This window comes from Leucopleurus acutus, assembly GCF_964270905.1.
Source record: "Leucopleurus acutus genome assembly, chromosome: 3".
Classification (NCBI taxonomy): domain Eukaryota; kingdom Metazoa; phylum Chordata; class Mammalia; order Artiodactyla; family Delphinidae; genus Leucopleurus; species Leucopleurus acutus.
The window spans coordinates 100703853-100729130 of NC_139145.1; the positions used below are offsets into that span (position 1 = coordinate 100703853).

Genomic DNA, 25278 nt, shown 5'->3' on the forward strand with positions numbered 1-25278 from the left:
CTTTCTTTAAAAGCTGGTGCAAAAGCTTTTGAGAAAATCAGTTTTTATTCAAAATAGTAGTTCCATTTCAAAACAGGCAAGGAATCAGTTGGGTTTCAGTAATATCATATTATATTGACATATAGCTGCTCTGAAGTTTACTCAATACCTGTTTATCCTTTTTCCTTATAACTGCTTCTTAGGTTTACTCACCAGTAGGACCCACAAATTTCTGACTAAATAGACAGGACTGGACTCCTAACATTGTGTTTAAGAAAAGTACGCCCCTGGGGCTTCCCTGGTGGCGCAATGGTTAAGAATCCGCCTGCCAATGCAGGGGACATGGTTTTGAGCCCTGGTCTGGGAAGATCCCACATGCTGCAGAGCAATTAAGCCCGTGCGCCACAAAAACTGAGCCTGCGCTCTAGAGCCCGTGAGCCACAACTTTTGAGCCTGCGTGCCACAGCTACCGAAGCCTGCGCACCTAGAGCCCGTGCTCCACAATGAGAGAAGCCACTGCAGTGAGAAGCTGGCTCACCACAGCAAAGAGTAGCCCCTGCTTGCTGCAACTAGAGAAAGCCCACACCCAGCAACAAAGACCCAACACAGCCAAAAATAAAATAAATACAATAAATAAATTTACAAAAAAAAGAAAAATACCCCAAAGAACAATTTATAAAAGGCAGTGCTACTAAAATTAGTTATGTTATTCTTTTTCTTTTAGTGTTTTTCTTTATCATTTATTTTAAATATATCGTTGATAAATAAAAAAGATTATATGCAACCAGGGCCTATATGTGATTATATGTATATTATATACTGATTCAAAAGTAGCCACCTATGTGTAATGCTTATATAAGTTATAGACCCTAAATAATACGATGAATAGCTCTAAATTCACCACTCAATCCAACACTCAAAACACTATCAACAGTTTACATTGACCCATGTGTTTCTCCCAGTTTCATACCCCTCCCACCTTCCCAGTGGTAATCACTATTCTGGATTTTGTGTTTTTCTCTTGATTTTTCTTAAGTTTTATCACCCAAATTGTGATACCAATAGATTGTTTTAGTTTACTTTGTTTTTGAGCTCTGTATAAATGGTATTATAATTTATATAGTTTTCTGCTTCTTGGTTGTTTAGTGTTAGTTATTTTTGGAACATTCATCTGTGTTTTTGACTGTAGTTGTGGCTCGTTCACTTTCACTGGTATATACTATTCATTCTATTAATATACCACAGTATATCTGCCCTGCTTTAATTGGAGAACAGTCTTTTCCAGTTGTGGTATCCAGATTCTAAGATGGCCCCCAATAGTTTTTCCTTCTTGATATTCATGCCTTTGTGTAGACCTTTCTTACTTTGAATAGGGTTGCCATCTGTGCCAGTAGAATATTGAGGAAGTGATGGTGAGAATTTTGCAGCTTTCTCCTTGATTTCCTGGCTCTCTCTGGAGAAAGCCAGTAGCCATGGCATGGTGATAGTCAAGCAGACCTCTGAAGAAGCCCATGTGGGGAGATACTGAGGCTTCTAGCAACAACCAGTACCAATAATTCGTCTGTGTGAGTGAGCCACCTCTAGCCTTAGTCTGACTTTCAGATGGTTGTAGACCTTGCCAGTATATCTTTTCTTTTTTTGTAGTTTTACATTTTACATTTTAATCTATGATCCATCCTTATTTTTTTTAACTTTTTATTTTACATTGGAGTATAGCTGATTAATGATGTGATGGTTTCAAGTGCACAGCAAAGGGACTCAGCCATACATATACATGTATCCATTCTACCCCAAACTCCCCTCCCATTGAGGCTGCCACATAACATTAGGCAGAGTTCCCTATGCTATACAGTAGGTCCTTGTTCATCCATTTTAAATATAGCAGTGGGTACATGTCAGTTGCAAACTCCCTATCTCTTCCCCCCATTCTTCCCCCTAGTAATCATAAGTTCGTTCTCTAAGTCTGTGAGTCTGCTTTTGTTTTGTAAATAAGTTCATTTGTATCATTTCTTTTTAGATTCTTCATATAAGCGATATCATACGATATTCTCTTTCTCTGTCTGACATACTTCACTCGGTATGACAATCTCTAGGTCCATCCATGTTGCTGCAAATGGCATTTTCATTCTTTTTAATGGCTGAGTAATATTGCTTTGTATATATTTACCACATCTTCTTTATACATTCCTCTGTCGATGGACATTTAGGTTGCTTCCATGTCTTGGTATTGTAAACAGTGCTGCAATGAACATTGGGGTGCATGTAACCTTTCGGACCATGTTTTTCTCTGGCTGTATGCCCAGTAGTGGGATTGCAGAGTGATATGACAGCTCTATTTTTAGTTTTTTAAGGAACCTCCATACTGTTTTCCATAGCGGCTGTACCAATTTACATTCTCACCAACAGTATAGGAGGGTTCCCTTCTCTTCACACCCTCTCCAGCATTTATTGTTTGTAGATTTTTTGATGATAGCTATTTTGACTGGTGTGAGGTGATATCTCATTGTAGTTTTGATTAGCATTTCTCTAATAATTAGCAATGTTGAACATCTTTTCATGTGCCTCTTAGCCATCTGTATGTCTTCTTTGGAGAAATGTATATTTAAGTCTTCCACCCATGTTTTGATTGGGTTGTTTGTTTTGATGATACAGGAAACAATCACATTTACTATGACATCAAAAAGAATAAAATATCTAGGAATAAACCTACCTAAGGACACAAAAGACCTGTACTCCAAAAACTATAAGATGCTGATGAATGAAATCGAAGAAGACACAAACAGATGGAAAGATATACCATGTTCTTGTATTAGAAATCAGTATTGTCAAATTACTACACTACCCAAGGCAATCTACAGGTTCAGTGCAATCCCTATCAAATTACCAATGGCATTTTTCACAGAACTAGAACAAAAAAATCTTAAAATGTGTATGGAGACACAAAAGACCTAGAATAGCCCAAGTAATCTTGAGAAAGAAAAACAGAGCTGGAGGAATCAGGCTCCCTGACTTCAGACTATACTCCAAATCTACAATAATCAAAATAGTATAGTACTGGCACAAAAACAGAAATATAGATCAATGGAACAGGATAGAAAGCCCAGAAATAGACCCATGCACCTCACGCATTTATGGTCAATTTGTGACAAAGGAGGCAAGAATATACAATGGCGAAAAGACAGCTCTGTTCAATAAGTGGTCCTGGGAAAACTGGACAGCTACATGTAAAAGAATGAAACTAGAGCACTCCCTAAGACCATACACAAAAATAAACTCAAAATGGATTAAAGACCTATATGTGACACTATAAAACTCCTAGAGGAAAACATAGGCAGAACACTCTCTTTCATAAATCCCAGCAATATCTTTTTCAATCCATCTCCCAGAATATTGGAAATAAAAACAAAAATAAACAAATGGGATCTAATTAAACTCAAAAGCTTTTGCACAGCAAAGGAAACCATAAACAAAACTAAAAGACAACCCACAGATTGGGAGAAAATATTTGCAAATGATGTGACCGACAAGGGATTAGTCTCCAAAATTTGCCAGTATATCTTGACTGCAACCTCATGAATCTGAGCCAGAACCTCCCAGCTGAGCTGCTTCCAAATTTCTGGTACATATTACCTGTGGGAGATTATAAATGTTTACTGTTTTGGGCAACTACATTTTGAGGTAATTTGTTATTCAGCTATAGGTAATGTATAAACTGGCTTTTTTTGATGATATGATGATATTTATCCTTTGGGACCAAATTTTCTGAACATTTTTATACCCATCTCCTGATACACATATACAAGACTAAGTAGAGGACCAGGATGTGAGATTACTGGGTTGAAGATTATGAGACTGTTTAACCTGGATAGCTTATGCCAGTTTTTTCAAAGTGGTTGTATTAATTTATATTTTGATCAGCACTGTAAATAAAAGTCTCCATTATTACCCAATTCTTTTTAACTTTGGGTATTGTCACTTCTTAATATTTTCTAGCCTAGTGAGTGTAAAATAATATATCTTTTGTAAATATCTAAATTGTATTTCCTGGCCCAACATCAAAACCGTAGTCTCCCATAAGTTCCCCTAAAAAGTTTAAAGTTTTGCTTTCTGCATTTATTCTCTTAATCCATTCAAAATTGATATCTATCTATGGAATGAGATGGGGATCTAATTTCAGTTTTTACAACGTAGTTAACCAGTTGTTCCACTTATTGGAAAGTTCACCCTTTGCTCAGTGATATGTCAGTGTCATCTGTGTCACATGAATCTGTTATGTGGGTCTGCTTTGGAGTTTTATTCTATTGGTCACCTTGCCTGTTCTAGTACTAATCATATACTGTCTTAATTACCATGGTACCTGATGAGGCAGGTCTTCCTATCATACTCTTTTTTAGGAGTGTCTTAGTTTTCTTGGCTGATGTTCTTCCATATAATTTTTTGAACTTGTTTTCAAGATTTGTGGAAAAACTCTTAGGTTTGAGTGGAATTATATTGAATCCATTTATCGGTTAGAGAAAAATTTGATACTTTCACAGTACTGAGCCCTTCTGTCCATGAATATCGTATATCTCGCCATGAATTTCAGTCTTTGTTGTCTGTTAGTAACATTTTATCATTTTCTGCACATAGTTTTAACGTAACTTCTGTTAGAACTATTTTTTTTTTTTTTTTTTGCGGTATGCGGCCTCTCACTGTTGTGGCCTCTCCCGTGGCAGAGCACAGGCTCCGGATGTGCAGGCTCAGCGGCCATGGCTCACGGGCCTAGCCGCTCTGTGGCATGTGGGGCATCTTCCCGGAATGGGCACAAACCCATGTCCCCTGCATTGGCAGGTGGACTCTCAACCACTGCGCCACCAGGGAAGCTCCTAGATTTATTCTTACTATGTAAGTTATTTTTTGCTGTTAAAAATGATATCTTTTTAAAATAAAACACAACTGTGCTTTATAACTCATTGTTGCTGGTATTTATAAATACACTTTATTTTTATATATAAATTGCTTTAGACATCTTGCTAAATTCTCTTTTTATTCCTAATGTAGAGATTCTTCTTATTTTTTTATTTTTGAAAATCTTATTTTTTGATTTTGTTGTTTTATATAATCGTATCATCTGAAAATAATGGTGACTTTGTTTTCCTATTTTCAATCCTTATACATTTTTATTTATTTTTTCATATCTTCTTATACTGGCTACAACCTCCAGAAAACTTTGATTAGAAGTGGTAATAGTAAAGTGGTAATGATGGGCATTCTTTCCTGGTAAGTGCTTTTAAAGAGAATGTTCTTAGTAATTTACCATGGAGAGTAATTTTACTGTAATTTTTTTTGAACCTCTCTATCATGTTACAGACCTTCCTTTTTATTCCTACTTTGCTATTACTTAACTTCCAAAAGTGAGTATTGAATTTTATCAAATACTTTTCTGCAGGTATTGAAGTTATTATTGTTTTCATCCTTTATGTTAATTTAGTGAGTAACATTTGTAGATATGGTAATGTTTTGTAATGTACTTTCTGAGTTTAATTATTCTCAACAGGAGGGTTCCTCAGGAAACTTAGCTATAATGTTGGAAGTAAAGTCCAGTTGTATTCAGCAGAAACTCTGCAAGCCAGAGGGAGTGGCAGGACATATTTCATGTGATGAAGGAGAAGAAACTACAACCAAGATTACTCTACCAAACAAGGATCTCATTCAGATTTGATGGAGAAATTAAAAAATTTACAGACAAGCAAAAGCTGAGAGAGTTCAGCATCACCAAACCAACTTTACAACAAATGCTAAAGGAACTTCCCTAGGCAAGACACACAAGAGAAGGAAAAGACCTACAATAAAAAACTCAAAACAATTAAGAAAATGGGAATAGGAACATACATATCGATAATTACCTTAAATGTAAATGGATTAAATGCTCCCACCAAAAGACACATACTGGCTGAACAGATACAAAAACAAGACCTGTACATATGCTGTCTACAAGAGACCCACTTCAGACCTAGGGACACATAAGACTGAAAGTGAGGGGATGGAAAATGATATTCCATGCAAATGGAAATCAAAAGAAAGCTGGGGTAGCAATTCTTATATCAGACAAAATACACTTTAACATAAAGACTATAAGAAGAGACAAAGAAGGACACTACATTATGATCAAGGGATCGATCCAAGAAGAAGATATGACAATTGTAAATATTTATGCGCCCAACATAGGAGCACCTCAAAACATAAGGCAAATACTAACAGCCATAAAAGTGGAAATCGACAGTAACACAATCATAGCAGGGGACTTTAACACCCCACTTTCACCAATGGACAGATCATCCAAAATGAAAATAAATAAGGAAACACAAGCTTTAAATGATACATTAAACAAGATGGACTTAATTGATATTTATAGGACATTCCATCCAAAAGCAACAGAATACACATTTTTCTCAAGTGCTCATGGAACATTCTCCAGGACAGATCATATCTTGGGTCACAAATCAAGTCTTGGTAAATTTAAGAGAATTGAAATCGTATCAAGTATCTTTTCCAACCACAGTGAGACTAGATATCAATTACAGAAAAAGATCTGTAAAAAATAAAAACACATGGAGGCTAAACAATACACTACTTAATAACCAAGAGATCACTGAAGAAATCAAAGAGGAAATCAAAAAATACCTAGAAACAAATGGCAATGAAAACACGACGACCCCAAACCTATGGAATGCAGCAAAAGCAGTTCTAAGAGGGAAGTTTGTATCAATACAAAATTGAGAAACAAGTTAAGAAACTTGTTTCTTGTTTCTTAAGAAACAAGAAACATCTCAAATAAACAACCTAACCTTGCACCTAAAGCAATTACAGAAAGAATAAGAAAAAAACCCCAAAGTTAGCAGAAGGAAAGAAATCGTAAAGAGCAGGTCAGAAATAAATGAAAAAGAAATGAAGGAAATGATAGCAAAGATCAATAAAACTAAAAGCTGGTTCTTTGAGAAGATAAACAAAATTGATATACCATTAGCCAGCCTCATCAAGAAAAAAAGGGAGAAGACTCAAATCAATAGAATTAGAAATGAAAAAGGAGAAGTAACAACTGACACTGCAGAAATACAAAGGATCATGAGATTACTACAAGCAACTCTATGCCAATAAAATGGACAACCTGGAAGAAATGGACAAATTCTTAGAAATGCACAACCTGCCGAGACTGAACCAGGAAGAAATAGAAAATATGAACAGACCAATCACAAGCACTGAAATTGAAACTGTGATTAAAAATCTTCCAACAAACAAAAGCCCTGGACGAGATGGCTTCACAGGTGAATTCTATCAAACATTTAGAGAAGAGTTAACACCTATACTTCTCAAACTCTTCCAAAATATAGCAGAGGGAGGAACACTCCCAAACTCATTCTATGAGGCCACCATCACCCTGATACCTAAACCAGACAAAGATGTCACAAAGAAAGAAAACTACAGGCCAATATCACTGATGAACATAGATGCAAAAATCCTCAACAAAATACTAGCAAACAGAATCCAACAGCACATTAAAAGGATCATATACCATGATCAAGTGGGGTTTATTCCAGGAATGCAGGGATTCTTCAATATACGCAAATCAATCAACGTGATACACCATATTAACAAATTGAAGGAGAAAAACCATATGATCATCTCAATAGATGCAGAGAAAGCTTTCAACAAAATTCAACACCCACTTATGATAAAAACCCTGCAGAAAGTAGGCATAGAGGGAACTTGCCTCAATGTAATAAAGGCCATATATGACAAACCCACAGCCAACATCGTCCTCAATGGTGAAAAACTGAAACCATTTCCACTAAGATCAGGAACAAGACAAGGTTGCCCACTCTCACCAGTGTTAGTCAACATAGTTTTGGAAGTTTTAGTCACAGCAATCAGAGAAGAAAAAGAAATCAAAGGAATCCAAATTGGAAAAGAAGTAAATCTGTCACTGTTTGCAGATGACATGATACTATACATAGAGAATTCTAAAGATGCTACCAGAAAACTACTAGAGCTAATCAATGAATTTGGTAAAGTAGCAGGATACAAAATTAATGCACAGAAATCTCTGGCATTCCTATAGGCTAATGATGAAAAAACTGAAAGTGAAATTAAGAACACACTCCCATTTCCCACTGCAACAAAAAGAATAAAATATCTAGGAATAAACCTGGGTAAGGAGACAAAAGACCTGTATGCAGAAAATTATAAGACACTGATGAAAGAAATTAAAGATGATACAAATTGATGAAGAGATATGCTATGTTCTTGGATTGGAAGAATCAACATTGTGAAAATGACTCTACTACCCAAAGCAATCTACAGATTCAATGCAATCTCTATCAAACTACCACTGGCATTTTTCACAGAACTAGAACAAAAATTTTCACAATTTGTATGGAAGCACAAAAGACCCCGAATAGCCAAAGCAATCTTGAGAACGAAAAATGGAGCTGGAGGAATCAGGCTCCCTGACTTCAGACTATACTACAAAGCTACAGTAATCAAGACAGTATGGTACTGGCACAAAAACAGAAAGATAGATCAATGGAACAGGATAGAAAGCCCAGAGATAAACCCACGGACATATGGACACCTTATCTTTGATAAAGGAGGCAAGAATATACAGTGGAGAAAAGACAACCTCTTCAATAAGTGGTGCTGGGAAAACTGGACAGGTACTTGTAAAAGTATGAAATTAGAACACTCCCTAACACCATACACAAAAGTAAACTCAAAATGGATAAAGACCTAAATGTAAGGCCAGACACTATCAAACTCTTAGAGGAAAACATAGGCAGAATACTTTGTGACATAAATCACAGCAAGATCCTTTTTGACCCACCTCCTAGAGAAACGGAAATAAAAACAAAAATAAACAAATGGGACCTAATGAAACTTCAAAGCTTTTGCACAGCAAAGGAAACCATAAAGAAGACCAAAAGACAACCCTCAGAATGGGAGAAAATATTTGCAAATGAAGCAATTGACAAAGGATTAATCTCCAAAATTTACAAGCAGCTCATGCTGCTCAATATCAAAAAAACAAACAACCCAATCCAAAAATGGGCAGAAGACATAAACAGACATTTCTCCAAAGAAGATATACAGATTGCCAATAAACACATGAAAGAATGCTCAGCGTCATTAATCATTAGAGAAATGCAAATCAAAACTACAATGAGATATCATCTCACACCGGTCAGAGTGGCCGTCATCAAAAAATCTAGAAACAATAAATGCTGGAGAGGGTGTGGAGAAAAGGAAACACTCTTGCACTGCTGGTGGGAATGTGAATTGGTACAACCACTATGGAGAACAGTATGGAGGTTCCTTAAAAAACTACAAATAGAACTACCATATGACCCAGCAATCCCATTACTGGGCATATACCCTGAGAAAACCATAATTCAAAAAGACTCATGTACGAAAATGTTCATTGCAGCTGTATTTACAATAGCCAGGAGATGGAAACAACCTAAGTGTCCATCATCGGATGAATGGATAAAGAAGATGTGGCACATATATACAATGGAATATTACTCAGCCATAAAAAGAAACGAAATTGAGTTATTTGTATTGAGGTGGATGGACCTAGAGTCTGTCATACAGAGTGAAGTAAGTCATAGAGAGAAACAAATACCGTATGCTAACACATAAATATAGAATCTAAGAAAAAAAAAAAGGTCATGAAGAACCCAGGGGTAAGACGGGAATAAAGACACAGACCTACTAGAGAATAGACTTGAGGATATGGGGAGGGGAAAGGGTAAGCTGTGATGAAGTGAGAGAGTGGCATGGACATATATACACTACCAAATGTAAAATAGATAGCTAGTGGGGAGCAGCCGCATAGCACAGGGAGATCAGCTCGGTGGTTTGTGACCACCTAGAGGGGTGGGGTAGGGAGGGTGAGAGGGAGGGAGACACAAGAGGGAAGAGATATGGGAACATATGTATATGTATAACTGATTCACTTTGTTATAAAGCAAAAACTAACATACCATTGTAAAGCAATTATACTCCAATAAAGTGATAGTTAAAAAACAAAACAAAGAAATGACAAAAAAATACTTACAGTTAAGTCTTTCATGCTACATGGCCAAGCCCTATTCACACATGAACTCATTCAATTTTTACAATGCTATGAGGTAGGTGCTATTATTTGTCCTTTATAGAGATGGGAAAACTAAGGCACGTGGCTTCCACAGCTGGCAAGCGGCAGAGCTGGTGTTTGAACAAAGCGAGGCTTTAGCATCTGGAACCTTAACTATTCTGCCAAACTGCTGCTAATACAAGCACCTGTAAACCATGATGTAAAAGAATATATAAAGAAAAGAATGTATATATACATGTACAACTGAATCCCTTTGCTGTAAAGCAGTAATGAACACTACATTGTAAATCAGCTATACTTCAATAAAAAATTATAAAGAAAAAGAAATCTAGTTGTAAAATTCTTTACTCTCATGATCATAGGAAAGGATTCTACTACTTTGTGCTTACGTAGACAATAGTAATGAATGCCATCTGGCATACTGTGTTTAAGCATAGGTCTAATAATATAAATGGGTTATCATTCCACAAAGTGTCCTTGTGCTGACAACTTTAGTGCCACAGAGTTAACTTCCTGTAATTAATACTGTGGCTAAGTGATGGTTGTTTTAGTGGGGGAAAAATATTTTGTGGAAGCCAGGAGGTTTCAAAGCTCTTTGTTTTTGGAATAAGAGAATTTTGCTGCCTCAAATCCTTTGTTAATTTAGTCAAGTTACAATATGAATTGTATTTCTTGTTTTCTGTATAAAGTAAATAGCCACTGTAACTAATACGGTAGTTTAGAAAGGTGATTTGAAGTTTCACATTTCTAATTCTCTTTATTTAACATCAGATATTTGTAGTATCACAGCAACAGAGAGTCTTCCCAAGTCTTTCTGAGTTGATCACCTGTTGGTCTCAGGATGTGGTCGTTTTTGAAATATGGTACAGACATTAAATTCTAGAAAGTATTAGCACTTCATAAAGAATTGGGGAAGTCTAGAAGCCAAAAAAAAAGAAAAAATCATTCATTCTGAAGGCACTTAAGTGATAACATTCCCAGTTGTTAACACATTTAGGTAAAGTCAGGCTTCACAGATACTTTCCCCTTAAATAAACAATAAGGAGTGCACTGTCAGTAGACACTGGATATGAGTGGTACTTAAATGCCTATTTACAGTACAGTTGTGGTCTCCACAAAGCTTAACTATGCCATTAAACTTTATTGCTGGTGTTATTAGTATAGCTCACCAGGCGTCAGAATAAATTGCTTGATTATATGCTCAAGTTTTTCCTTCATTTTTATTTTTCCTTATAGTATGTGGTACATTTCTAACTTTGAAGTAAGTTAGTATTATGTGTGGGATCAGTTGCAGTAATAATAATAAGGCAATTATTACCAAATTTCAGTCCTTATTAGAAATTGGGTAAAATTGGGATACCCTTAGGTGGTATGTGGCCAAAGAATTAACAAATCATGACCAAAGTGAATCAGTGCTCTGACCGCATTCTCACTGGAAGATGTATGTAAGGGATAGGGACAGGCCAGGTAGGCAAATTATCATTAACAGAGAATCCTCAATGCACAGAACTAGAACAAGCTAGACTAGAGTACTGTGGTTTACAAAAACTTTATATATAGTGTTCACCTTTTATACCTAGGAAATAATATATTTGCCCCTAATGTCTCGATAGAGCAGGCCTAGATGGTTGCCATCCTGGCTCTGGTGGAAGGGATGATAGGGACATTTGAAGAGAGAAGTTTTTTAAGTGAGTCTGCCTGAAGTCCACTTAACAATTTTGTTTTCATGGAAGGAAAAGAGAAGAATGAATGAAATGGTCAAGCCTCCTCCCTTTTGAGACTGTGCCTTGACCTTTGGCATGGTAGCTTTAAAGAAGAGATGGGAGAGAGAGAGCCACTTAATACACAGTGAGGAATACTGCTCCAATGTAAACATATCTCTTTTGGACTATCAGAATCATCACCTCAAAAAGAAACTTAAGTACCCACTGGCAATCACTTCTCATTCTCTCCCCCACCCCAACTCCCCAAAACTTTATTAATCTGCTTTCTGTTTCAGTGGATTTGCCTGTTCTAGACATTTTATATAAATGGAATCATACGCTATGTGGTCTTTCTCTCGCTTATCATGTTTTCATTGTCGTTTGTGTTGTAGCATATGTCACTACTTCATTCTTTTTTTTAATTAGTGAGTAATATTCTGTTATATGGATATATACCACATTTTGTGTATCCAGTTGTCACTTGATAGACATTTAAGTTGTTTCTGCTTTTCGGCAATTACGAATAATGCTTCTGTAAACATTTATGTTTAAGTTTTGGTATGGACATGTGTTTTCATTTCTCTTAGGTATGTAGCTGGAAGTGGAATTGCTGGGTCTTTTGGTAAATCTATATTTAACATTTTGAGGAACTGCCAGACTGTTTTCGTGAGTGGCTACACCAGTTTACATTTCTTCTGATGATGGATGAGGGTTCCAATTTCTCCACATTCTCACCAGCATTTGTTTTTCTTGTTGCTTACAGCCATGTGAAGCAGGGTGTGAAGTGGTATCTTACTGTGGTTTTGATTTGCATTTTCATAATGACTAATGATGCTGAGCATATCTTTTTTGTGCTTTTTGGTCATTTGTATATCTTCTTTGGAGAGATGTATATTCATATCCTTTGTCAGTTTTTAAAATTAGGTTGTCTTTTTATTGTTGAGTTGCTAGTGTTCTTTATATATTCTGGATATATAAAGTTTGGATATAAAAAGTCTCAGCATCAGAATTTTTTTGTTTAATTTGCAGAAAAATAATTTAGAAAAGTACATTGTTGCAGCTTGGATTTTTCAGAAGCAGATGCTGAGACAAAATTTGGAGTGCAAGGTGTTTATTAGAGATCGACACTTGTGAAAACAAGGAGGGCAACGGTATTGGTCAAAGGGAGAAGTTGAACTAAATGCAGGCCTGACAGAACCTCAGCCAACCTGGCAGCGAGCTCTGGAGCAAATAGTGCCTGTCAGGCTTCTCCTGCATCAGGCTGAAATGGCTGGGCCTTTGTTTCCCCGCTTGGTTCAGTCAGCTCCTGAGGGTCAGTCAACCTGGGAAAGGCATGACCTTGAGTGAGGCAGTGCTCTGCATCTGAGGCTGACTCTTAAGTGGTGAACAGCTTGAGGCTGTTTGCTGAGTGTACTCCCTGCTACTGAGCAGCAAGTTCCCCTTGAAGGGGCATGGTGGGGGCAGAGGGCGGGTCATCTTAGTGTCTACAACATGCATATTATATTTTAAAATTCAGGTTGAACTTTGAGTTCACAAAGTTGAGCACAGATGCTAGTAAGAGTATTTATGGAATGAGAAAATTTGGTTCAGGCTTTGCAAATATGTTATCACTGTTATTTCATGGTATTGGCTACTTTTAAATCTTATGAAGATAGTTTCTGCTTGGTCAATTTGGCCTGGAGGTATGTACATTCATAATATAAGCTATATTTTATTGTTCATGTTTACCATAGAGTCTCTTAAGTAGGTAATGACATTTTAATTTGACCCCTATAAAAGATACTATTTGTTTGATTTACCCTGTTTTTCTGAAATTTTGAGCATATCTCCTTTTTGAGAATTATTTTGTCCTCTGCCATAGCTCTGCTATTTCTGTTCCATATTATGAAAACTTCATAAAAGGCTACTTAAATTATTTTTTCTTTTGTGGGGCTTCAAAATTGAGAGTTATCTAAAGAATTGTCTTAGCCATGTTTAATTTCTTAGATTCAGTTTTAGCATTGTCTTGCAGATATTCTAACGTTTTCACTCTAGCCTTGTTGAGTTTCTGTCTTTTTGCTAACCAGAAAGCAATATGAAACCTAACCAGATGACTACCAAGCTCGCAACCTGTTAAAAAGACACAGTAGTACAATATTAGTTTCTTCTAAAATCTTTGAATTTGATATTCCTTAACTTTTGACTCTTTTAGGTACTTGATTTGCCAAAGTACTGTGAGGAATGATGGGGAGTAATTTTTTTTTTAATAGTTGTATAACAAACTTGATGAGTAGTTTGTTTCAGTTTGTTTCCAGTTTAGGGATTACATTTTTTATTGATTTATTAAATTTTTTATTATCGTACAGTTGATTTACAATATTGTGTTAGTTTCAGGTGTGCAAAATGATTCAGTTATATATATATATTTTTCAGATTATTTTCCATTAAAGGTTATTACAAGATATTGAATATAGTTTCCTATGCTATACAGTAAATCCTTGTCACTTATTTATTTTATGTATAGTAGTTTGTATTTGTTAATCCCATACTCCTCATTTATCCTTCCCCCCCTCCATTTCCCTTTTGGTAACTATAAATTTGTTTTCTATGTCTGTTTCTGTTTTGTATATCAATTCATTTGTTTTATTTTTTAGATTCCACATATAAGTGGTACCATATAATATTTGTCTTTCTCTGTCTAACTTGCTTCACTAAGTATAATATTCTGTAGGTCTATCCATGTTGCTGCAAATGGCAATATTTCATTCTTTTTTATGGCTAAGGAGTATTCTGTTATGATGGGGAGTAATTTTTATCAATCTTAATTCTGAATAGCAAACCAAATAGGTTGAGACAATTTTGGTGGACAGCTTTTGTCTGTATATATGTAATCAACTTCCTCCAACTTGTCTAAACTCCAAATTGTAATACTCCCTGATGACATAAATTAGTACACAAGAGTGAAAAACTTTTGTAGGATAAAGAAACTAGAATTATTTTCCTAGTTGAAATTGAGTAGTTTGACTCTATCAGCCAGTTGTGGCAGTGACCTAATAAGATAATGGATGTGAAAGGACTTGGTGACTTTGTAACATGTGCATTTAGGAGATAGTTGGAATAGTGTTCTTCTTTGGACACAACTTTAATCTGAATGAAGGTAGAACTCACATACTTGAACTTTTCCAGACATACATTTTAATAAGATTAGACAAGCATATAAACAAATTATATTAAAAATTAATTTAAGTTCCATTATAATTATATTCAATATAGTCTTGGAAACCCAAGTCAACTCAACAAGTACTTATTATGGGGCTTAATTGTTTATTCTAACAATTCACCCAAATGATACACATTGAAATTTTCTCATTCCTATAAACTGGATGATGAGAATATCCTTTTTGGCGTTTGAGCACGTAGTAATTGGAACCAAATTATTTCTAATGTTATGTGGATTACTAATATTTATAAAGGAATTTATAGTTTGTAAAATGTTTTTGTCTACATTTTTTCGTATGATCTTCATAATCCCCCTGTAAAGGGAAGTGCTCTTATTTTCTTTGTTATTCCCATTACTTAGGTTAGAGAAGTTGTGACTTTCTCAAGATCGCTCAGCCACTAGGTGGTGGAATTGAGGCTAAAAACCTGAATTTCTCCTCCCAAACCTAAAACATCACATTGCTTGAGAAACTAAGGAATTACTTTAGGTGTGTTTGGATTGGAACAAGATATTCCTACCCTGAGCTAAACCTTGACCCACATATAGATTACATTCTCTGTAGAAGCCACCATTTTCTATGCACTAAGAGCCCATATTACCCTGGGCCTTGTCTTCCATGTCTTCTTCAGCCTGATGCCCTTACTCTTCTTTAGCGTCTTCCCCAGTGCCCATATGTCTGTACACACACACACACACACACACACACACACACACACACACACACACTGTCTCTCCAAAACATACATTTTTCACACTATTGATTCAGAACTATAAACTGTCCCGAATTGTTACGAACTAAACGTTGCTGATGAGGAACTTCTGAGTAACATGCATATTTTAACTGTAATTTGGGTAGATGTTTTGGTTCTTCTTAAAGCTGTGGTACCAGTTCAATTACTGTGTTTTTGATTGCAAGTAAGCTTTCATGAGCTGGATTTCAGAGCCTGACTTAGCATAGATTCTTTGGGGGACCAAACCAGCTCCAGGGGTCCCAGGGACTTAACCCAATTTTACTCGTCCTGTGATATGTTTTGTACTTTCATCATTACATTCAGAATGTGAGGTGGAAAGGCCTTCTGTTGCAAAATAATCTATATCTAGGTCCTATTTAATACCTATCTAAAAACAAACAGATGTAGGAAACTAAGGCTTCTGTGTATCTTTGTGTACATTTTATAAGTGCTCATGCCATATTTTGAGCAAACAGGGCAAATAAATATTCTACTGTTTCATGTTTTGAAATGCTCACTGGATAAAGATTACACATGACAAGTTATTTATAGCTTTATTTATACATAGTGGATTCTCTGTTGGAACCATAGAAAGGAAGAAGATATGATAATTGCTTTGTGTAGTTTGCAGAATGAAATTGCAAACTGAGATGTTTTGAATCTAGTTTATATTGTAACCATTTCTAGGAAACCATATTTAAACAGCAGTGGTTATCATGAAGTATACAGCATGTCAACTGTGTCGCAGTTCACATCAGTAAAAACCTTCCACCACTTTATTCCCTATAACCTAACCTCCATCAGATAATACTAAATAAACTATGTCGAGTGCACGTATTAATATATATACATCAAATGTATCAAACGGCTTGCTGGCTGCATTTGCAGTAGTGTTTATCTGTGGTCATGCATGTTATAACTCTGAATTTTTATGAGGAAAACTAAATTGAGAATTTATAATGTTCCTGATTTAGTTTCACCAGCTGTGCCACAGCCAAGGAAAATAACTCAAGAAGATAAAAATCTAACAGTGAATAAGAAGGCGATAGGCAGTTTGCTTCATGCTTACCTACTTTGTATCTGCTGCTATAAAGTTTAGGGTCAAAGATAGTAGTTAGTAGTCTCCTAACTTATATATCATCACTTCAGTGAATTGCAACGTGTGTTTTTGGGTTGTCTTGTATAAAATAAGCATAATGATTATTCATTGATATTTGATCTTGGGAGTCTTAAAAATGATTCTTTAAAATGTGAATTGTATTTTTTTCCCTATATCTCTTACTCATTTATTTGTGAATTTGACAAATATCCATTGAGCTCCACAATGTATCAGACATTGTGCTAGGGTCAGTCATGATACCTGTCCTCATGAAGATCAAAGTCTTAAAGGGGGAATGTGTTATTAAACATTGTAGAGCAGTTAGAGCTTTTTTCAAGTTTTATTGAGATATAATTGACATATAACATTATGTGTATTTAAGACATATAATGTGATGACTTGATTTATGTATGTTTTGCAAAATGATTACCACAATAAGGTTAGTTAACACATCTATAACCTCACATAGTTACTTTTTTTTTGTTTTGTGGTGAGAACTTTTAAGACCTACTCTCTTAGCAACTTTCAAGTATACAGCACAGTATTGTTAACTTTAGTCACCATGCTGTACATTAGATCCCCAGAATTTTAAAATATGAATCTTGAAAATGACTCTAGCATCAAAACTATTTTATAATTTCGCCTTCAGTGAAACAATCACAATGAAATAATAATATAAATTGTTCTGTTTAGAAATTAGACAATTTGAGGCCAGTGAAAAATAACCTAACAGTTTACATTTAGAAGAAAACTGAATTGGCAGAGGGATAGAGTAAAAAAATGCAAGAAGTCTCCTATAGATAGTTAATTTGGTTTTGGAATTGTTAGCAAAGAGCACTGTATGGAATCTCTATCATCATGAACATTTCTGTTTCATTTCTGCTACAAGATGGTAGATAATGAGTTGCTGGAGAAACGTGTAAACAAACTTGTGGGACTTGACAGATCAAACTAATTTCTGAATGTAAATAGATAACCCTTACAAATATTGCTTTTTCTTTTTTTGTTTTGCTGTACGCGGGCCTCTCACCGTTGTGGCCTCTCGCGTTGTGGAGCACAGGCTCCGGATGCGCAGGCTCAGCGGCCATGGCTCAGCAGTCATGGCTCACGGGCCCAGCCGCTCCGCGGCATGTGGGATCTTCCTGGACCCGGGCATGAACCCGTGTCCCCTGCATCGGCAGGCGGACTGTCAACCACTGCGCCACCAGGGAAGCCCTGCTTTTTTTTTTGTAGCAGTGTTGTAATGATCAGTCTGGGTCTCATATATTTTATTTGTGGCAATTTGGTAGTTTCATTTGGTCACGAGAGAGTAAGCCCCACCCGGGCCGTGACCATGTTTTACTCACCATTGCACCCTGGTGTCTTGCACATTGCCCACCCTATAGACAAAAATACGTGTCTTGAAGGAATATAGACATATTTCATCCATGTAGAATTTACAGAGTTTTGAGTTACCTATTCACAGAAGAAAAACAACAGCTACTTCCATGCTAAGTGAAAATGCTTTCCCAGTCAAAAATAGTCTCATATTTTAGTTATTCCTAGGTTAGGAAACTTCACATTATTGAGAAACAGTAATACCACTAGTAATAGCAATGATCAGCTGTACACACCTTCTGTAATATTACTTCTCAACCACTATTATATGAGCTATACTTTATAAATGAGGAATCTGAAGATTTTTGGATATTAAGTGATTTGTCCCTGGCCACAGAGCTGTTATTAAGTAGTGAAGCTAGGATACATTTACAACATTTAAAAAATATAAACCAGCATGTGTCGGACACTTAATTATGCATCAGGCACTATACTAAATGTTCTACATTTAACCTCATTGTAACACCATGAGGGAAGCATGATTATCATTTACATTTTACATATGTGGAAAGTGAGGCGTCTGTGTGTATAGTGTTGTGTTTGGTGATATGAGAGACATCAAGATGACAAAAAGTTGATACCTTTATCCTGGGGCTTGTAATCTGTTCGGTGACCCCGACAAATACATAAATAACTATAATGCAAGGCAGGCTATGATAAGTACTACGGCATAGGCATCAACAAAGTGCAGTGGGAAATCAGGATAGAGAGATTAATTCCAATTGGGAGGATCTAGGACTTTCTCATGGAGTAGGTAGGATTGAGTAGAGCTTAATTTATTGCTTTCATTCATTCTAGACTGTCTTCTGAAGATTGATGTCTATTTCCTTGAGGTCTTTAATTTTGTTGCCAATTTGGATAAGCATGGCACACATCCAGCAGGGAGGTCCAGATGAAAAAGAAAAGACAACAGCCCTGAAAGGTACATACTTAATTTGCTTTTTCAGGATATTTTCATTGTGCCTAATGAAGGTATAGGAATATTTAGGTGACCTTACATTCATTTCAATTCTAAAATAAGAATATCAGTACTTAATCTATTTGTAATTATTTGTATACTGTGACTACCTCAGTGTCTGAGATATAGTATGTACTCAGTAAATAAATCATAAAATCATGTGATTTTACAGATGTAAGAATTCTTAATGCTTTTCTTATTCCAGGTCATGTATTTAACAGTAAAACTAACACTAGTGGTCTCTTGAGTCAAGACTAGTGCCCTTACCATATTTTTGTTGTTTGAAATGTCATACTAGGTTAGGATAATGACCCTGTATTGTCTTTGTGGCATTAGCTCTAGGGATATTTTATGAGATTACGAAAAGTTAGACTAAGAAAAGTGCGGGAAAAGCAGGTTGTGGTGGCGATGGTGGAAAGCAAGCGTTAAGTTTTTGACATATTAAATATTAAACTGAGATGCCACTTAAACATCAAGCTGGAGAAGTTGAGTGTAGAGTTGAGGGCATTTGGGTTGGAGATAAAAGTTTTAGGAATCATTAGCATAGAGGTAATATTTAAAGTTATGGTCCTAATTGAGATCACCAGGGATGTCACTGTAGCCAGAAAGAGAAAAGGTCTGAAGATTGAGCCGTGGGACATCTCGATCTTAGGGTCAGGAAAATGAGGAAGAACTAGCAAAAGAGGCTTAAAGTGAATTTCTAGTAAGATAGGCTGAGACCTAGGAGCAAGAGAGAGATCCTGAACACGTAGTGAAGAAAATGAGAGTAATTACTTTAGTAATGATTATAAACCAGCTTAGATGAGGACTGAGAATTTAACTTTGGATTTGACAGTGTAGAGGTTATTGATGGTCTTCACAAAGAGCTTTTCAGTGAATTGATGGAAATGAAAGTCGTATTGGAGAACTTCAGTAGAGAATGGGAAGAGAGGAATTGGAGACAGTTATAGACAACTCTATAGATGGTTTTACTGCATGTATGTATGCTGCTGAGAATGACTTGCACACTCAGAATAATGGTTAATTTAGGAGGATAAGGAACGTGTGTGTTTCCATCTAAATAAACTCGCTGGGTTTCCACTTAGATAGCTTTTGTGCATCTTCAACCTTACTTGATAATGCGAAAATTTGATCTCTCAAGTTGTGGTTCCAATTTACACTTCCACAAGCAGTATGTAAGAGATCAGATGGATTTTTCTGGATTTTAGAGTTAGTACAGTGACATTAAAAGAATATGGATAGGGTCTAAATATAGAACTATCTGGATTCAAACTCATTTTTTTCCCACTCACCATGAAACAAATTGCTTAACTTCTCTAAATCTTTTTTTCATTGGTACAATAGGAATACAGTGCTTAGCACACATGAGCTTGAAATGACTAATGAGGGAGTCAAATTGAAAATATTAGAAGATAAAATGGCAAATGCATAGTAAAGTGTATTTTAGAACAAATTGACAAACTGAATAAAACTTTGTCCCTAAAAGAGTCCTATTTTCAATTTTTTTTTTATGGATTATGGTTTTGATGTCATGTCTAAGGACTGTTTGCCTAGCCCTACTTTGTGAAGATCTTCTCTTATGTTTTCTTCTAAAAGGTTTATAGTTTAGATTTTACATTTAAACTAATGATGCATTTTGAGTTAATTTTTATGTAAGGTATGAGATTTAGGTCAGGGTTTTTTGTTTGTTTGTTTGTTTGTTTTGCCTATTGATGTCCAATTGCACCAGCACTGTTTGTGAAAAAGACTTTGTTTCTGCTATTGAATTACTTCTTCACCTTTGTCAAAAATAAATTGGACATATTTCGGTGGGCTTATTTTGGGGTGTTCTATTTTGTTCCATGTATCTGTGTCTGTCTCTTCTCTAATTCATACTCTCTTGATTACTGAACTAAATGGTAAGTCTTAAAATTGACTAGAATGATTCTTCCCACTTGATTCTTATTCAGAATTGTTTGGCTTTTCTCGGTCCTTTGCCTTTCCGTGTAAATTTTAAGAGTAAAAGTGTCTATAACCACAAAAAGATAATTTACTGAGATTTTGATAGGAATTGTGTTTAAACCTATAGACGAATGTGAGAATTGACGTCTTTACTATATTGAGGTTTCTAGTCCATGAACATGGAATGTCTGTCATTTATTTAGATATTTGAGTTCCTTCATTGATTCTTTGTAATTTTCCTCATGTAAGTCTTACACATTTGTTACTAGATTTATACTTATTTTATATATATGTATATATTTTTGGCTGCGTTGGGTCTTCATTGCTGCTTGCAGTCTTTCTGTAGTTGCGGCAAGTGGGGGCTACTCTTCGTTGCAGTGTGTGGGCTTCTCCTTGCGGTAGCTTCTCTTGTTGTGGAGCACAGGCTCTAGGCGCATGGGCTTCAGTAGTTGCGGTACCCGGGCTCAGTAATTATGGCTCGTGGGCTCTAGAGCACTGGCTCAGTAGTTGTGGCACACGGGCTTAGTTGCTCCGCAACATGTGGGATCTTCCCAGACAAGGGCTCGAACCCGTGTCCCCTGCATTGGCAGGCGGATTCTTAACCACTGCGCCACCAGGGAAGTCCTTTATTATAATTTTTAGAGTGATTGTAAATGGTATTGTGTTTTTAATTTCAATTGTCACATGTTTACTGATAGTTTCTGGAAATATAATGAACTTCTGTGTGTTGATATTATATTCTGTGACTTTGCTGAAGTCGCTTACTAGTTCTTGGGGTTTTCTTGGTAGATCCTTGGGATTTTCTATGTAGACCATCATGTCATTTGCTAGTTGGACAGTTTTATTTCTTCCTTTTCAGTCTTGGTTTTTTGCACTGGCTAAGACATCCGATGCTATGTTGAATAAGAATAAGGAGAATGGGGCTTCCCTGGTGGCGCAGTGGTTGAGAGTCTGCCTGCCGATGCAGGGGACACGGGTTTGTGCCCTGGTCCGGGAAGATCCCACATGCCGTGGAGCAGCTGGGCCTGTGAGCCATGGCCGCTGAGCCTGCGCGTCCGGAGCCTGTGCTCCGCAACGGGAGAGGCCACAACAGTGAGAGGCCCATGTACCACAAAAAAAAAAAAAAAAAAGAAGAAGAAGGAGAATGGACATTTTTTCCTTGCTCGCTAGGGGTAATAGTGAGTAGTGCCACTCCCATTTTCATCCCTTAATTTCTAGACCTGTGAATTCTGGCTGTGGGAGAAATAGCACTATATTTTGGACACTGATTCAGAGTATATACAGCCTTCTAGAGAATCTTGTTCCAGCTCTGCAGGGTTCTGCCACCCAGCTGGCCCTGTAACTGAGTCTTCAAAAGGCAGTCCACCATTCTGTCAAACTAGCTGCTTCAAGATGGTGGGGAGCATGTTAAGACCAGTGAGTTCCATGAGCATGGGCCCATTGCCACCCTTCTTTTGCTGTAATGTTAGTTTCTTGATCAGAAACAGTGTGGTGTGGAATACCATGATGGTGGATAAAGCCTTCTGTAAGTCCACGGATAGCAGATTTGGCAGAAGCGTTGAGTGCAGGGACGGCCAGTCTGTATCCAGAGAAAGTATCTATTCCAGTAAGAACAAAATGCTCCCCCTTTCATGATGGAGGTGATCCAGTGTAATTAACCTGCCACCAAGTAGCTGGCTGAGCACCCCAGGGAATGGTGCCATGTTGGGGACAAAATGTTGGTCTCTGCTGCTGGCAAATTGGACACTCAGCTATGGTTGTAGCCAAGTTGGCTTTGGTGAGTGGATGTTCATATTACTGAGCCCCCATATGACCTCCTTCCTTGCCACCATGGCCACTTTGTTCTTGAGCTCATTGGGTGATGACAGGTTTGGCTAGGGAAAGAGTTTGACTGGTGTCCACAGAATGGATCACCCTGCACACTTGATTTTTCAAATATTCCTCTGTTGAGGTTACCTTGTAGTGAGCATTCACTTGGGACACAAATATCTTCTCATCTTTTGCTCATTCAGGGAGGTCTATCCACATACCTCTTCTCCAGATTTCCTTGTCACCAATTTTCTAGTCGTGTTCCTTCCAGGTCCCTGACTGTCCAGGCAAACAATTGGCCACAGCCCGTGAATCATTATATAATCACATGTCTGGCCATATCTCTTTCCAAAGAAATGGAACAGCTAGGTGCACTGCTCTCAGTTCTGCTCACTGGGAAGATTTCTCTTTACCACTGTCATTTAGGGATATCCCCAAAAGGGGCTCTAATGTTTCAACTATCCACTTTTGGGTGGTGTCTGAATATCATGCAGAACCATCTATAAACTAGACTCAAGTTTTTTCTTCTTCTGTCAACTGATGAGGGCTTAGGTGCACACTGATGGATAGAAAGGCTGTGTAGCAGCAGTGGAGACCATAGGCATTTGGGCCACTTCTTCATGTAACTTACTTTTGTCTTCAGGGCCTACTCAGTCCTGATCACATACATACCACTTCCATTTGATGATGGAATGCTATTGTACAGACCCAATTTTATGACTTGGTGGGTCAGTTAACACCTAGTTCGTGATGGACAGCTACATGGTAAGTTGGTAGCCCGTGGTTAAGTGTTCAGTCTCTACTCAGGCCCAGTAGCAGGCCAAGAGGTATTTCTCAAAAGGAGAGTAGTTACCTGCAGTGGATAGCAAGGCTTTCCTCCAGAATCCTCAGAGCTTGTGCTGTGAAGGCAGACGACTGATGTCCTAGCTTGAAGACAGTCATACAGAGAGTGGGAATTCTGTCTTACTCACCTTCTATTCAGGCCTTCAATGGATTGGATGAGGTTCATCCACATTGGAGGTGGGGGGCAATCTGCTTTACTCAGTCTACAGTTTCAAATATTAATCTCATCCAGAAACACTTTCACAGACACACTCAGAATAATGTTTAACCAAATATCTGGGCACCCAGTCAAGATGACACATAAAATTAACTATCACACCATTCATCTGGCTATGGAAACTGGTTGCTTACTCCTTTTGGCTGTTGTGAATAATGCTGCTGTGAACAGGGGTGTACAAATATCTGAGTCTTTGTTTTCAGTTCTTTGGGGTATAAAATGGTATTTTTATCCAGTTACTGCATATGCTTTGTTGAAGTTTAGAATTCTAGTTGCTAAATCACTTTAATCACCAGAGGCATGTTTTAGAAAAAACAGTTGTGTTACATCTGATATGTATTTAGGTTATAAGAATTCAGTTGTACTGTGTTTTATAGGCGATTGAAGGGATTTTCAATGGAAATGTTTTATTATACTTGATTTTTGCCTAATCTACTGCCTTTGGAACCCAGTCTCTGTAAAATGCAGTTATATAGCATTGTTTTCCTTTTACAAAGCAGAAAAATAATTTCTGACAATTTCTTTCTACGTGTCTTCTCAATGCTAATGAAATAAAAAAAAATTTAGTTCTCCAGTTGACAGAGGAGAAGTTTGAGCAATGCGTATTTGTTTAGTTGTTCATTTTATCATTCAAAGGAACATTTTGGTCAAAGCCAAAGCATATTTCTGTATTCAGAAGAGTTTATCCTTTTTATAAGGTAATGAAGAGAGGGGGTACACCGTATTAGAGTTTATATAGCACATAGAATAAAAGTATGGGGATTTTGAAAGAGTACTCAGTTAGGTATTGGAGAATAAATTTATTTTATTAACCCCACTTTACTATTAAGGTCTAATTTGGGCAGGCCATTTTACCTCTCTGAGCTTAGTTCCTTGTCTCAAAGACAGTGAAGATGATAACACATGCTACTACTTTATAGGGCTGTGATGGTCAAGTGAGGTAAAGTATGTGAAGTCTTTAAAATGATATATAGATGTTAGATGGCATTTTATGATCTGAGCTGATAGAAGGAGAAAATGGATATTAGACATAATACAGCTGCTTATGTATTGGACGGTTTTTGTGTGTCTGATTAAAAGGTTTCTAAATTTTGAAGTGTGGAAGATGACTGTGAAGTAAAGGAATTCAATTCATTGGAAGGAGAGATGTGAGAATCTTCAAGCCAGTTTTTGATATTAAAAATCTTCTATTTTACTCTGTTTTGCAAAGATTTACATGTTGTTCAGAGCTTTACTAATGAATCAGAAATTTGTCAGCATGTATCTCTTGGGCCCAGTATGCATACTTTG

General features: G+C 36.7%; 1 protein-coding gene across 3 annotated transcripts in view; it reads left to right on the top strand.

Moving 5' to 3' along the window:
- Positions 1-25278, top strand: part of ARB2A (ARB2 cotranscriptional regulator A) — a 433180-nt gene that overhangs the window by 18230 nt on the left and 389672 nt on the right. For 2 of the 3 annotated variants that reach the window (XM_082836443.1, XM_082836444.1), the window contains exon 2: positions 19019-19142. The exons of the other annotated variant lie outside the window; for it this stretch is intronic. In XM_082836443.1, coding sequence (XP_082692569.1) covers positions 19037-19142 — 106 coding nt within the window. In that variant the 5' untranslated portion in view covers positions 19019-19036. The remainder of the gene's footprint in view (positions 1-19018; positions 19143-25278) is intronic. 3 annotated transcript variants of the gene reach the window in all.